At 46.8% G+C, this 13,971-nt stretch overlaps 1 protein-coding gene across 10 annotated transcripts in view; it reads right to left on the bottom strand.

Moving 5' to 3' along the window:
• Dock3 (dedicator of cytokinesis 3) overlaps positions 1-13,971 on the bottom strand; it is a 561,871-nt gene that overhangs the window by 3,606 nt on the left and 544,294 nt on the right. For 4 of the 10 annotated variants that reach the window (XM_074059333.1, XM_074059335.1, XM_074059336.1 and 1 more), the window contains 7 exons: positions 13,586-13,707; positions 12,206-12,344; positions 11,535-11,682; positions 6,018-6,136; positions 4,592-4,679; positions 772-894; positions 149-231 (listed from right to left, as the gene is read on the bottom strand). In XM_074059333.1, the coding sequence (XP_073915434.1) occupies positions 149-231; positions 772-894; positions 4,592-4,679; positions 6,018-6,136; positions 11,535-11,682; positions 12,206-12,344; positions 13,586-13,707 (822 nt within the window). The remainder of the gene's footprint in view (positions 1-148; positions 232-771; positions 895-4,591; positions 4,680-6,017; positions 6,137-11,534; positions 11,683-12,205; positions 12,345-13,585; positions 13,708-13,971) is intronic. The other 6 variants (XM_074059334.1, XM_074059338.1, XM_074059339.1 and 3 more) reach the window with 6 other exon arrangements.

Raw genomic sequence — 13,971 nt, 5'->3', positions numbered from 1 at the left:
CGGCTCAATTGTGGCTCTGGCCACCCCTAGCTTCTCAAGGTTGAGCTCTCAGGGGCAAAGAAGCAGGGAAGCACTCAGGTTCTTCTTGTAGACCCCAGGGTGACTCTACAGGAGTAGAGACGGTGGAACTGTCCCTTTAGTACATTACCTTGCGCAGAGTCCGGGCAGGGAGAGCTGGAGGGATATCGCCCAGAGGATGGTGGAAGGCGTCAAAGTGTAGGGAGTAATGACCTGCAAAGAGAACAGAACCAGAGCCTCAGCTTGACACCTGCTTAAGCTGAGGGCCAGCACCATTTTGCTAGGCCAACTGGGCAGGTGTACAAAGAGTTCCCTTGGGACCTCTCAGCACTGAAGGCCATGGAAAAACCTTTTTTATATTGATGTTCTCCAAAACATAGACTGGGGTAAAAGACTCACTCCATACAGTAAAATTCAGTGCTTCAGAGCCCATGGAACAACAGGCTGCAGGCAGTAGCATCCCTAGCCCACTGGCTGGGCGATGACAGGGTAGTGAGCGGCACACCTGGCACAGTTGATTCCCGTTGTCTTCAGCCTCACTTGCTGGGATGACCTTACTGAGCTAACCTGGACTCAGAAGCCTTACCAACTCCAAAGTCCAGCAGGATTTTTTCTGTGGTGTGAATGTTTTCTCCTTGGCTGCGTTGACTCAAAGAATGGCCTATCTTCTCAGCCTGGACAGCTGTTGATCTGGATTTTGAACAGAGTCTGAGACCAGGGACTATTTGGGGGACCCGCTGGAGGTCTTCTTACCATGCAGCAGGCTTCGGGGAGGCACTGGGGGGGCCAGGGTGTGCCCCGTGTGGGTAGACAGGAAGGGCTGGGCCTCTTGGGCTCCGCTATCCAGGCTCCAGCTGCTGGGGGCTGCGGGCACTGCTGAAGGGTGGAAAGAGATGGCGTGAACAGAAGTTACTTCTTGAGCAACCCTCTGGGAGAAGCTTGTCCTACAACCTGCGGCTCTTCTAGGTATGTGTTGTGTATCCAGTACACATGGGAGTGGCATGCCAGCTCCTGGAACTAAACAGTGAGCAAGGCCAGTGACCACAGGGGCAAGTGCCAGGGATTGAAACTAAGAGGACGGCAACAGAGTGAGTGAGCTGATATCTGAAGGGTGCTCAGCATGAGGCAAGCTGAAAGAATGTACAAGGAATGAACATATGTGGTCCCTGGGATCTGCGAGCAGAAGAAGAGAAAGCAGAAGAGAAGAGTAGAACAGGTTGAAGAGATTGAGAATACAGAGAGAGTGCAGACCATAGAGCTCTTCCCCAAAGTCAAGAGTAAGGGCTCTTCCACTGCTTAGGCTCTATGGGAAAAGCAAGAAGCAGGATAGGAGGCAGAGACTGTCATTCCAGAGCTCCCAGAGCACAGCCAGGTAGTGGGCAGGAGCTGCCTCTCAGAGACGGTGGGTGACACTCAAACTTTGACCCATCCCACTTTTACGCCCACTGGATGTATTTGGGAAGCACAGGAGGTTTTTCTAGGCAAGGAGAGATGTGCAACATAACTGGAGGAAAATACAAAGCCCAGGAGTTGCAGCCAAGACCCACTGACTCACTGCTTCCTGAGGGAGGAGGGAGGGCTGTGGAACCCATGGATAGTTTAGAACATCTAGAGAAGTTACCACCTGCCATGGATGCAGAATATACAGTGGGCCCCAGAGTAAGGAAGTCCAGTGCCACGATACTCATCTCTCAGCCACAGTTGGGGTGAAAGATATATAGGACAGGAGAAGAGAGGAACAATGGCTAGAACTTAGGATCTGGGGTGAACTGTACAAGTGCAGGAAAGGGATGTAAAGCCTGTTAATTCTTCCTAGAGAACAAATGCCAGCAAGAAGAAACATGCCTACAGGAGACTGATGGACGGGGTGAATTCAAGTATGATGTATTTGATATATAGTAAGAACATTTGTAAATGCCACAATGTACCCCCAGCACAATAAAAAATAAATGAATAAAAAAATGAATAAAAAGAAATATGCCCTTTCTGGTGATGGAGCCTTGGGCTGTTAGCAGCAGGGAAGAGCAGCTCACAGTTTAGGTGTCTGCCTACTGGCCAGACAGTAGCCAGAGGTTTGGTTTCTTCCTGGCTCAGGCACTGAGTAAGGAATTCCAAAGACCTGATGGGAGCTTGGAGCCTCTGAAAGGGAAGGAGCTGGATGGAGTCTGGCATTCTAGGGGATGTGGCCAAAGAGGCTGGGCCCACAGTGATCCATGAATAAGTGTGTGTGTGGTCATGTCCATTTTCCTTCTTGCTCAGGGTTTGGTGTGGGCTTGCAGCATAGCACCAGGCAAAACTGCACTATCTAAACAGCCTCAGTTCTAAGAAGGATTGTAGTTGGTAGAGTTGATGGCTGACAGCACAAGGAGGGGAGTGGCAGCCATTCAGCAGTGGGCAGATACTCAGCTGTCACCTGTAGGGAGGAATTCTGAATCATATGAGTAATCAGGGGGATTCCATCAGACAGCTTCCTAAGAGAGTCTGAGTCATTACAAGAACAGGCCCAGCCTTACCCAGGCTCTTTTCCCAAAAGAAAAGTACCATCTCTATAAAAAGATACAAATCTCAGGAAAGAATATGCTTGGAGATGGATCTGAATAACTTCCCTAAAGAGATCCAACAACCCAAGATCTTAGATGTGCCCCTGGAAGAAATGTGAGACTGCAAAAGTTTACCCACAAGGGTCCAAAGGAACTTGAGGTCAGGAAGGCTATGGTGGAAGAAAGATGGCAAGGCTGTAATAGTGTACAAAAGGGTGCCTGCCTGAGCTATTCTATGTGAACCAGAAGCTACCAACTTGGACCTCTTAGCTTGATGACTATGGGCAGTGGATCTTTTCCATGTAGGAAGGCTAAGATAGAACTAATCCTAGAAGAGCAATATGCACTGGGCTTTGCCATCTCTCTCACCATTAGCTATCAAGTACTGGTCTGAGGTCCTCAGCACATAGCCCCTATCCCTGAGGGCAGGTTTGCTTGGTCTGGGAGTTTACTGCCTGGCAAAGGAAGATAACTGCAAGTAACAGATGAGATCCTCAGGGGATCTAGGACCCTGACCAACAAGAAAATGGTGACAAGTATGCACAAAAATGTGAAGTTCCTACCCTAGGGTCCAGGTAGAAACCTGGGGAGTATTCAGACCTATGTGTTGCCACTGGGAAAATGTGTAATTTGTTGTTCACTAAGAGACTAAGTGCTGATCTTGTGATACAGACATGAGGAGTTCTGAGCTCAGCCTTTGTTCTGAGACAACCCTCCTTCCCTTCCACACCTAGGGAGGGCATATCCAGCTTCTTTTGTGGTGTGGCCTGAGGCCTGAAGCTCTTCTGTGTCCAGTTGGCATAGCATCCTGGTCTGGCCACCAACATTCATTTGAGTTCTGAGCCTGTCTAGGCTCTTGGCTAGTTCTGAAATTGTTCTGCATTTCAGGCAAAGAAAACTCACTGTGGATTATGGCCCTTGAGGCCAAAAAGGAACTTTGTTTTGGGTCATGGGTGCTGGAGTCCAAGATGCTGCATGTTTCCAGGATGTGCAAACTTGAGGCTAGAAAGGCATCTTCAGGAGGCCCTTTGTGGCTGAGCATGTGGCACCAATGCCCGACAATCACTGAGGTTGTGGACTTAGCGTCTTGTCTTTTTATAGAAGACAGAGAGGTCCTGTCCTCTAGGATGAGCAAGGGAGGAACAATGATAGTGGGGATAGCAGACAGCAGTTGGTGAGGAGGTATAATGACAACATGATGACAGTTTTGGAGGACATATTCTGATGGGTTAGAGGACAGCAGGCTATTGGTGGGAACTGAGTATTCCATAAACCCCAACAGATGGAGAAGAGTAGAACTTGCAGGCTAGGTTCGGAGTGGCAGGAAAGATCATCACTAACCCCATTTAGGTATTGCTCTGTGTTAAAATTAACTTAGGTGTCTAGGGCTTCAGGCCAAGGCCATATGGGTCAGAGGCTGGTTCTTCTATTAGCTTTGCAGAGTAAAATGCCAATATCCAAACAGCTTCAGTTTGAAGGAGGATTTCTCAGTCTTATGGTATAGTTGATGGCCTTGCAGAGTAGATGAATGCATAGCAGCTGCTGGCCACAGTGGCTACAGGATGAATGGATTCCTCTGGAGCACCCAGTGCTTCCCCTGGAGAAGCTTATCTTTGGGAAATTCACTTTGGTGTGTTTTTTCCATTCCTCTTGAGATTTTTTGTTGGCTATAGACCCATTCTGGACTCCAAGGAGAGGTCTCTGAGGGCCAAAGGGACCACAGGGCCTGCTGAATTCTGGGGCTGGTTAAAAAAAGCATAGGGGAGGGCTGCCCACAGCAGCCTGAGTTTCCATAAAGTTGGGCTCAGGTGCAGGTGGGCCTCTCTGAGGGTGGGCCCTGAAGAGAGGGAGAGATACAGATAAACCAATATGATCCAAACCAGATATGGGCTAAACAGTGAGCCTAAGAATTGGTCAGTGCTATGGAATAGATACACTTGGGTGCTGGAATGTAACCCTGACCACTCAGGGATGAGAGTCATACACTCAAGATGAGGACATGTTGGGGAACCCCTGGAGATGGGGAACAATACCTTTTTCTGCTATAGATAGATTGGGATCACTGCAGGGTTTGCAGGCTCCAACAACTTGCTGGAACAGGGCCCGCTGGAAGTTTGGTGGCTGAGGGAAGGAGAAAAATATCATGCTTATATATGAAATATAGGTCTAAAATGACAATAATAAATAATGAAAGTGGGATGTGAATGTAAAATGGGGACTGTGGGAGAGGGGCCAAATCAGTGGAAGGGACGAGGCGGATAAGAGAGGATACTGGGAAATGAAGAGATTTGAAGCATATTACATATATATATATATGAAAATAGCATAATGATACACACTGCCATTTGAAAAGGGGGAGAGGTGAATTTTTTCAGAGTACACTATATGCATCTAAGGAATTTTCATAATGCAACTCCTATTAATAATAAAATTAAAAAAAACCATCAAAGAATGTGAAAACAACCATCTGTATCTTGGGAGGCAGTGTTATGGACCACAGGACCAGGATGTTCTAGGATCAGATGCAGAAATCATAGCGGGATGGCTTATGCTTGAGATGTGCTGAAAGCTCCATGCCAGCCCTGGGGAAGACTGTCCAGAGGTGTCTGGTTCTGAGCCCTTCTATGGACATTTGAGGTATCACCCACGTTGTCTTGTGCAGGATCTAAGTACCTCAATATCTAACTGTCTGCCAGGGAGACCCACTCACAGAAAGGATTTAAGGACCCCTCTTACTACACAAGCACTGACAGATTTTACCTCCTGGGGAGGCTCTGCAAAGCTCCATGTTAGCATCAAGGATACAGAAAGGCAGCACCCAAGTCTACTGTCATACAGCCACCACTGCCCATCAGGTTTTCTCCCTCTGCCTGTCAAGGCTGATTAGGTACAGGGAGGTGCCACTGAGAAACTCCTGGCACTCTTCGGGGAGGTGGTGCTTACGTGGAGTTGAATTTTATGCAGGGGCAGATTGAACTGAGGAAAGAACTAATTGATGCAGCTTCCTGGTCCAGGCTCCTGGGCAGGGTGTTTGGAGAGCTGTTGCAAATTGTGTGCAGAGCAGGCTGGACAGATACAAGCAGCAGAGCCTGCCCCAGTGAGGATGCCCTTCACACATAGAGGAAGGACATCTTCTAGACCTATGTTCTCTACAGCCTTTTTGGGATCGGTTGAAAAACTCAATTTCCTCTGACAGAGGAATGGGGGATGAGTAGTCCAGGAAGCTGGCCAGATAGCCATACAAGCAATACTGGTTCCAACCTTGCTAGTGTTCTACCCACACCTGAACTCTGTCTGGTCCTCATACTCATTGTATTCCCCATCTGGGAGCCCAACAGTCTTTTTATGGCAGAACGAGAGAGGCACACAAGACAATAAAGAATGTCCAGCAAATGCAGTGGAGGGAGCCCAAGCCAACACACTTGTAGCAGAGGGCAGCCATCAGGTTGGATCTACTACCTGTCCATTCTCCAAGATGGCTGCTGGATACATGGCACTGCTTGGGCGGTCCCGGTGTGTGGGTAACAGCAACATCATTTCTCGGGCATGGCGGTACTTATCTGGCAGAGAGGGAGAGCCTGTAACCAAGTGAGAACAATCACGCACAGATGACAAACCACAGATGGAGGGCTCAGCAGTCAAATGTCCCTCAGGACTGGAGAACCAGAGTAGGTGTCCCCTTACAGTTGAGGTAAGCTTACCAACCACGAGCAATGAAGCAAACCTGATGGGTACATGGTGGTATCCCAGCCAAGGGACTCTGTCCCACTGAGGCAGAGGGTGAGGACAGTTGAGGACTAGAGGAGGCTGGTTAGGGCCCCTGCACCCAGTGCTCTCAGGGCATGGGTGTGGCCTGGATGCTGGGCTTTCCCAGGTATCCCAGACATGGGCACAAGTCAGCTTGCAATGGAGCCATCAAACAGAGACAAGAGACACTTAGATAACTTCACATAGTTCTGACTTGACATACTGTGTCCCTAGATACTTACCTTCTCCTGACACTAGAGGCCCCAGTTCTCTGACGGTCTCCTGCCACCTTTTGCCAGAGGGTTCTCCCTCTTAGATTCTAGACCTCTAGCACTTAGCCTGTGACTTCCTTCTAGTCCTACTGTATCCCTAGAACCAGGTTGGCTGGGCACCCAGAGGCATGCATACAGGTAGCTCTGATACTTGCCCTCAGTGAGCTCAGGGGCATGGAACCCAGAAATTGTGGGACTTTAACCTAGGCTCCTGAATAAACCTGGTTCACATTTTCTTCCTATGAGGCTCTGTAGTGACTTTCCCTGGCCTGCGGTGATGAGGTCAGACCATGCTGGGTGTCAGGTGACCCAGTCCCCATGGATTCAGACCACGGCTATAGGTAAAGGAACCTGCCATCTTTATGTTTCTTAAGAGGACTTTCCACTGAAGCAATAAGAGTAATTTGCTGGCTTTTTTGAAGTATGAATAATGTGACCAGCCCCACAAATGTGCATTGCTTATTGTGCCAGACACCAGAATATTCAGTAACAAGCCTGGAATCCACCAATCTCTTCATGGGAGGGTCACCTGGATCCCCAGCTGGCTCAGGTGGTTGAAATTCCTCTATATAGTGTACCCTGAGAAGCCATGCAGCTGAGACCAGGCCATGGGCTCCAGTGAATACAGTTCTTAGAGGCTCTGTGTCTCCCAAACCTAGAATTTTTAGGGCTTTCCTTGGAGTGTGTAGTGCCAGTACTGTTAGGACACAGTTAAAAAATTTTCTTCAGCCAGCTTCTCCCAGGAGTCCTTGAGAAATTCCTCGCGTTCATTTTAGCCCAAGAAGTCAGCATAACAAATACCAGTAATGTAACTTTCCTCACAGTTTTTATGTAATTTCTTCCACAGTTGGCCTGAGAGATCCTGTTTGCAGAACCTCAGGGCTGGCTTTGAAACTTAATCATTGAAAATGTCCTTCATTGATAAGGGAATGAGCAAAGTATGATTCTTTGAAAAAACTGGGTTTGAATTTGCTACACTGTGGTTTTAGTGATTTGTATTTTCTCTTTTAGAACCTGTGCTTTTAGGCAACTGCAAGAAGATGGCTATGTAAAGAAAAAGGAAAAATGTTCCAAATACCACTGATTTGTCTAGTGCCTTACCACCGAGAACCTCAGGATGCTCCTTGAGCCTGGTGGGCCAAATCTGGATAGGGCTCGCCTCCATTTAGCAAGCACGAAAAGAAACACAGCACCTTTACATCAACTCAGTCACATCAAACTTCAAATACCCATTCTACACCAGGAATGTAGCTGGAACCGCCTCTCTTAGGCTATCCGCGTTTGCTCACCTTACAGAGCTCATGGCCCTGGTGTACAAGGTCAACCCCTGATCCACATGAGGATGAAGGGACAACAGCCTACAGATACAGGCAGAGCCCAGAGGCTCTGCTGAGGATTTGCATTCATATTATGTTGGCCTCTCTGGTGCTGTAACAAAGGAGGGCTGTGCACTAAATTTTCCAACTCTTGTTCTACTTCCCTCCCACTGTCCTCTGTCTGATCCCATGGCAGGAGAGGGTGATGGTTACTTTCCATGAATACATTTAAATGCCATGAAGGCTTCTATGTTTACAGGACTTTTGAACTATTTCAGTTGTACTCTGATAATTGTTAGGGAAGATAAATCCCAGGGAATCTCTAGGTTTCCCAGCACTAATCAGCCTTTTAACCACCAGGGGGAGCTGCTGACTTACACGGGTCATTCATCTTAGGTTTCCAAAGCAATAGGAACCACAGTAGACAGTATCATTGGGTATGGGAAGGAAGGACACTGTCTCATGACCACTCCTGGGAATGGGGAAATAACTCCAAAGAAGAGGACTCCACTTTAGACCTTCATGAAATCTTTCTCCTCACTGGCAACAAGGGACATTAACTCCAAATGGGATAGCCCTATCTCATCTTTGCCCAGAATGTATCTACCATGGTATCTGTCACATTTATTTGAAAACCTCAGCCTTATCCTATGATGCCACACTCAATCCTCTGTCTTCTCTCACAGGAACTAACACTGTGCCTAATAGACATTGGGCCCTTCTCCAGGTGGGTCTGCACATGGATTGTATGAATGTTGTGGTCTAGAAACAACTTCCCCCCACACCTTTTTTTTTCAGTGCTGGGGGTTGAACCCAGGGCCTTGCACTTACTAGGCAAGTGCTCTACTACTTGAGCTATATCTTGAACACCTTTGTCTTTATCTTTTTTTTGAGGTAGGGTCTTGCTAATTTTGCCCAGGGTAACTACAAACTTGAGATCCTCCTGCCTCTGCCTCTTGAGTAGCTGGGATTAGGTGTGCACCACCACACCTGGCTGACTTCCTCTCTTTATTATTGCCTCTGCCTTTATCATCATTCCTGCTTGGTTCCCAGTTCTATTTAACCATTTTGCTTATTTGTGCACTTAATATCTACCCCAGAAAGGGATGGGGCTTTTCTCAACCTTCCTCTGAGAGTTTGTCTCTAAACATGGTGACTATCAATGCCTTCCTTTACATGCCATTTCTTACAACATGAGGTGGAATCTTGTTCCTCTCTTTGGCATCTGAGTTGGCCTTGGTGATTTGACAGGCTAATTTAAATGTGACAAGGGAACTTTCTAGTATATCCAAGTCTGGGTAATAAACAGCCTTGCAGATTGCAGCTTGTGCTTGGGTCTGTTGCAATGCATGCTGCTCTGGGAGAAAATAAGCAGTCATGCTGAGAGAAGCCCAAGCCACTTGGAAGGGTCATACATAGGAACTCAAGTTGACAGCTCCTGCTGATAGACATCACCAACTGCCAGTCATATGAATGGCCACTGGACTCAATGTAGTCCAGTTGAGTCCAGGTGACAGCTGACTTGGTGACCCCTGCTAACTCAGAATAGTGAGAGTTGATAATATATTGTTTTAAGACAAGTTTTGGGTGAGATTTATTACACAGCAACAGGTAACCAAGCTATTTGAAACAAAGAGGTTATTTCCAAACAAAAATACTTTCTCTCTATTCCACTCTGATGTAGTGCTCCCTCAGATAAGAGTCATGCAGATTCTTTACTGAGCATTCAGTAAAAATTTGGTAAGTAAACAAATCAGTAACTAGTTAGTGGGAATGACAAAGGTGGTCAGAGGCAGCCTGTAAGGTCCCTGACAGCAGTCACAGCCTAGAGGAGTATCTGAGCAATGTCGGTACTGAATTAAAATATTCATCCCTTAATGCCTTCTGACTGAGATCTTTCTTCAGCAAGAATAGCTGAAGTCTTAGCTATGGTTGAGCATATCTTACAGACTTTAGGTTAAAAAAAAAACAACAAATCCCAAATGGGATTTATTAAATCTGTTTCTACAATTTTAATCAGGAGCATTTTTTGCAAGACACTGTAAATGCTGATCTTCAGACCTTCATCAGGGTGTTCACAACTACTTCTCAGGGTTTCTTTCCTTTTTATTCTCAAAGCCATCTCTGTGTGTGTGTGTGTGTGTGTGTGTGTGGTCTCTGTATGTGTGTGTGTGTGTGTGTGTGTGGTGGGACTGAGTTTGCAAAGCAGGTGCTTTACCACTTGAGCAACTCCTCCAGTCCATTTTGCTTTAGTTATTTTGGAGCTAGGGTCTCAAGAACTATTTGTCTGGGCTGGCCTGGAACTGTGATCCTCCTGATTTCAACCTCCCAAGTAGCTAGGATTACAGGCGTGAGCCACTGGCACCCAGCTGTGTGCCTTCTTTATAACATGAAGCACTGTCTGTTCTTCATGTTTGCAGCCTTTAGCTGACAAATCTTTAGCATGTACCAATTTGTTGGTCCATCTGTCCTATTCAACACTTGAGAAGCCTGCTTCCAACTGCTGGCTCCCCTTGTCTAGATCCCACAGTTCATACGAGGAAGGCAATAGGGGTAGTAGAATGGGCACCAGATAGAGGGTTGGTAGGTGTTAAGACCTGTATTCAAAATTCAGCTTTTGCTCTTTTCATTGGACCTGTCTTGCCACAGCAATGAGGGGATGCTTCAGGTGGAAGTCTGTGACTGCCCTGTTGTAACCTTATTCCCTTCCCTCCAATTTGCCACAAGTCTTCCCAGCTGGCAACCGTCTCTTTCCACTATTCCACACTACCTCCATTTCCATGACTCCTATTGTAGACCTCACAGGTTTGTGTACTTTGGAGGGATTCTTTCCTTTGTGGTCTTCCATATCATAATTTTGTGCTATTTTTCTTTATATTAATAATTAGAAGGACAAAAAGACCCTGTCCTTCTGAAGCTGGCAGCAACAGCCAGTTGGCAGGCTCAGACCACTGCTACTATTTTGCATGGTCAACCCTAGGAAGCTTTAGAACTTAAGTGCCACAGATGATTTCCATTCCAATGCAGATGTTTCTATCTAAAAGAACAGAATCAACTTTCACTGCAGAAACAAAGACCATAATGTGAAAAAGATGCTGTCTCTAAAAAACAGCATTTATCCACTTGAGTAAGAAATCAAGCAATATTTGGCAAAGTAAATAGTTTTTTAGAGAGTCATCTCTCCTGATTAAACTTTTTCCAACTGAAATAAATTGTCTTGTTTGATGTTACTGTTTTATAATAATGTTTTCCAGTGTTAATTTTATTTTTCAAATTTACTTTTTGTACTTTGTCATCAAGTTTGATTCCTCAAGACAAAAGACTCATTTTTCCCTTGACTAAGATCTTTATTCTTGTGAACATTTCAATGGGAAAGAACTGAGCTTGTGTCTCTTACTCTGTAGAGGCAATGCTGGCTAACTAGTGCTGGCTCAGTTGCAAACACTGCCACAGCTGTGTCTAAGCCACCTGGAGTGAGAAATATGGAGACAGGGACCCTGGAATCCTTCCTTGGTTTTAAAAGCACAAATGAGCTTTTAAGTCACAGGGCCACTCTCAAAGACACAACCACAGATGAGGATGAGTGGGGTTCATGAAGCCCTCTCTTCTCCCTCTGTAAGCAGCACCCTTGTCATCCTTACCTCGGGCACTGGAAGGGGCAGAAGTAATCATCTGGGATGGTGCTGAGTGAGTGGAACTCAGGCTGGAGGAAGAAGGGCTTGCCTGGGACGAGGACAGAACAGAGACGTTGGTGACTGAGCCCTGGTACCTGGGATTGTGATACGTGAGCTGCAAAGGGAGAAAAATCAGCAGGATAGAGTTCTGAATTGGCTGTAGGGCTGGTGCAGAGTTGGCTTCTTCATGACCTGAAGTGCCCAGACCCAGTGCTTGGTGCTACATCCTGGGCCCTGATGAAGCCAGGCTGATGGCCACCACTAGGGACTTTACCCATACCACCCCCATGGAGCAAGGCTATTGGGTTGGCTCTACTATGGTTCGTGTGGAGGATGCAGGACTTAGTCATAAGGAATGCCAAGCAGGAGAGTAATCTGACAGAGGGTCTTTCCCATGGAATCTGTGAGAGCAGGTAGGGCTGAAGCTGGATTCCCTTCTTGGGAAATAAGGCTTAGGGACCGAGACTTGAGATGGCAGGTAGAAAGAAGGCAGCTTTACTAGCTCTGGAGAGGGGTGTTCTGAATTCAGCAACTAGACAACTTGGCAGGATTGCCAGCCCTCAGACCAGATCCTCCAACAGAAAGGTGAGTCCTCTAGGCATGGTACCCTGCTTGTTCTCCTTGGACAGCTCTGGTACCTGCATGTGATGGTACAGGTCCTCAGGAGCCTCGCCCATGGAGCTGTCGCCCATCATCACCATGTTTCCCGCTTCACTAGACGCATGTGAGGAGAGAGAGGATGATGAATGGCGGCCTGTGCCCATCAAGTTCATGGGGCTGTGAGCAAGAGTGGGAAATAGGGAGGAATCAGGCCATGGCTGAGAAAGCATGATGGGTAGTAGGGGCAGTAGAGGGATGTGTGAAATGGTCATCCTCAGCCTTGGCCACCACTGGTTTGGAGAGTTTTATAGTCAATGTTCACATCTACCTGAGGCCTGGAGCAGTCCTGAGCCCCATTCTGCTCTCAGGAGCCCCTGGCCTGGGAAACCCTGGTGCAACCTCTAAAATAGAATATGGCCACTTAGTCTGATGTCATTAACAGTTTATCAAGAGGAATGAAAGAGATATGCTGAATCAGGTTAAGGATTCTACATCTCTCTTATTATGGGATGTTAGTCTGAGCCAGTATCTACTCTTGACCATACTATGCTAGGATCTGCATCTAGGTTCAGAAGTGTCTTCCTTGGTATAAAGACACTATGAAATTGCTGGCTATGAATGATCTGTGGGTTTCCTTCCACCCTGTGGCCACAGGCTACCCAACAGCTTTCCTCTGTCAATATCAGGAAGCCCTTCATTTGTTCTTTCTCATTTACTGAGTTCCCACTCTCCTGGGTGGCTGCTCATACTGAAAAACAAATCTAAGTAACAGAGTCTTTCACTGGTCACCTCTTCTAAACAAACCTGGCCTTCCTACCAGGTTTTGAGGCTCTGAATATCCTTAGTTGAGCCTAGTCAGGCCAGAACTCTTGAGTTTCAAGCAGCTACACCTTAAATATCCACCTCATCATATTATTCTCTTCTTTAAATGAGGCAATCCTCATTCCCCTTGGGTTCACAGCCAAAGGTCCACATGAACAACTCCATGTAGAGCTGGTTGTGATCACCTTCCACACCCTGGAACCCTTCACTCCAGCCACTTGGCTCTACTCATTATGCTGGACAGCTGGCTTGTTCACACCCTGAGGATTCAGTATGTGTCACTTTGCCTGGATCTCATCCATCACCTTTATAACCCCAACTCTTTTCTTCCTAGCAAGGTTCTAAGTGTCTTTTAAGACTTGTTCCAATGCTTCCTCTTCCGTGTTCCCGCAATACCATGTATACATGTCACAGGATTGTGACTGACTAGATGCAGAGCACGGGTACTGTAACAGGAGCTGCGGCAGGGCTGTGTGCATGGGTAAGAGGGAATGCAAGTACATACAAGCACTCTCTGGAACTCCTTTCCTGTCATGCTCATCCTCCAGAATCACCTCTCTGGAGAGAATGGAACTCTCCCTAACCTAAGTCCATACCTGTGCCGGTGGCTCATCTTGATGTTCTCAGGGCTCATTGGGCTATGGGATGCCAAAACATTTCCCCGTGGTGTGCTTGTGCCTGAACATGCAGGACTTAGCTTATCCAAACCTGGAAATTCCTGTTGAGAAATGAATGTTTGTTCATAGAGAGTAAAGAATAGGTAAGTCAGGTGTAGGAAGGATGACCTGGCTGGTGGTCAAAAATGTAAAACAAAACTATGTTCTGTATTGCTGACTTCTTTTGGACAATGACTCCTTTAGAACTAAACACTGTCTTAACTGTATTGGAAGTGAGATGAGAAGGCACAAGTCCCTTTGGTTGATTCCATTAAGTGACGCATACTTGGAATTGGCTGAAGTTGGTCTGAGCTCACAGGGTTGCA

Source organism: Castor canadensis, chromosome 17, assembly GCF_047511655.1.
Source record: "Castor canadensis chromosome 17, mCasCan1.hap1v2, whole genome shotgun sequence".
Taxonomy (NCBI): domain Eukaryota; kingdom Metazoa; phylum Chordata; class Mammalia; order Rodentia; family Castoridae; genus Castor; species Castor canadensis.
This window is presented reverse-complemented; position numbering and strand designations above follow the sequence as displayed.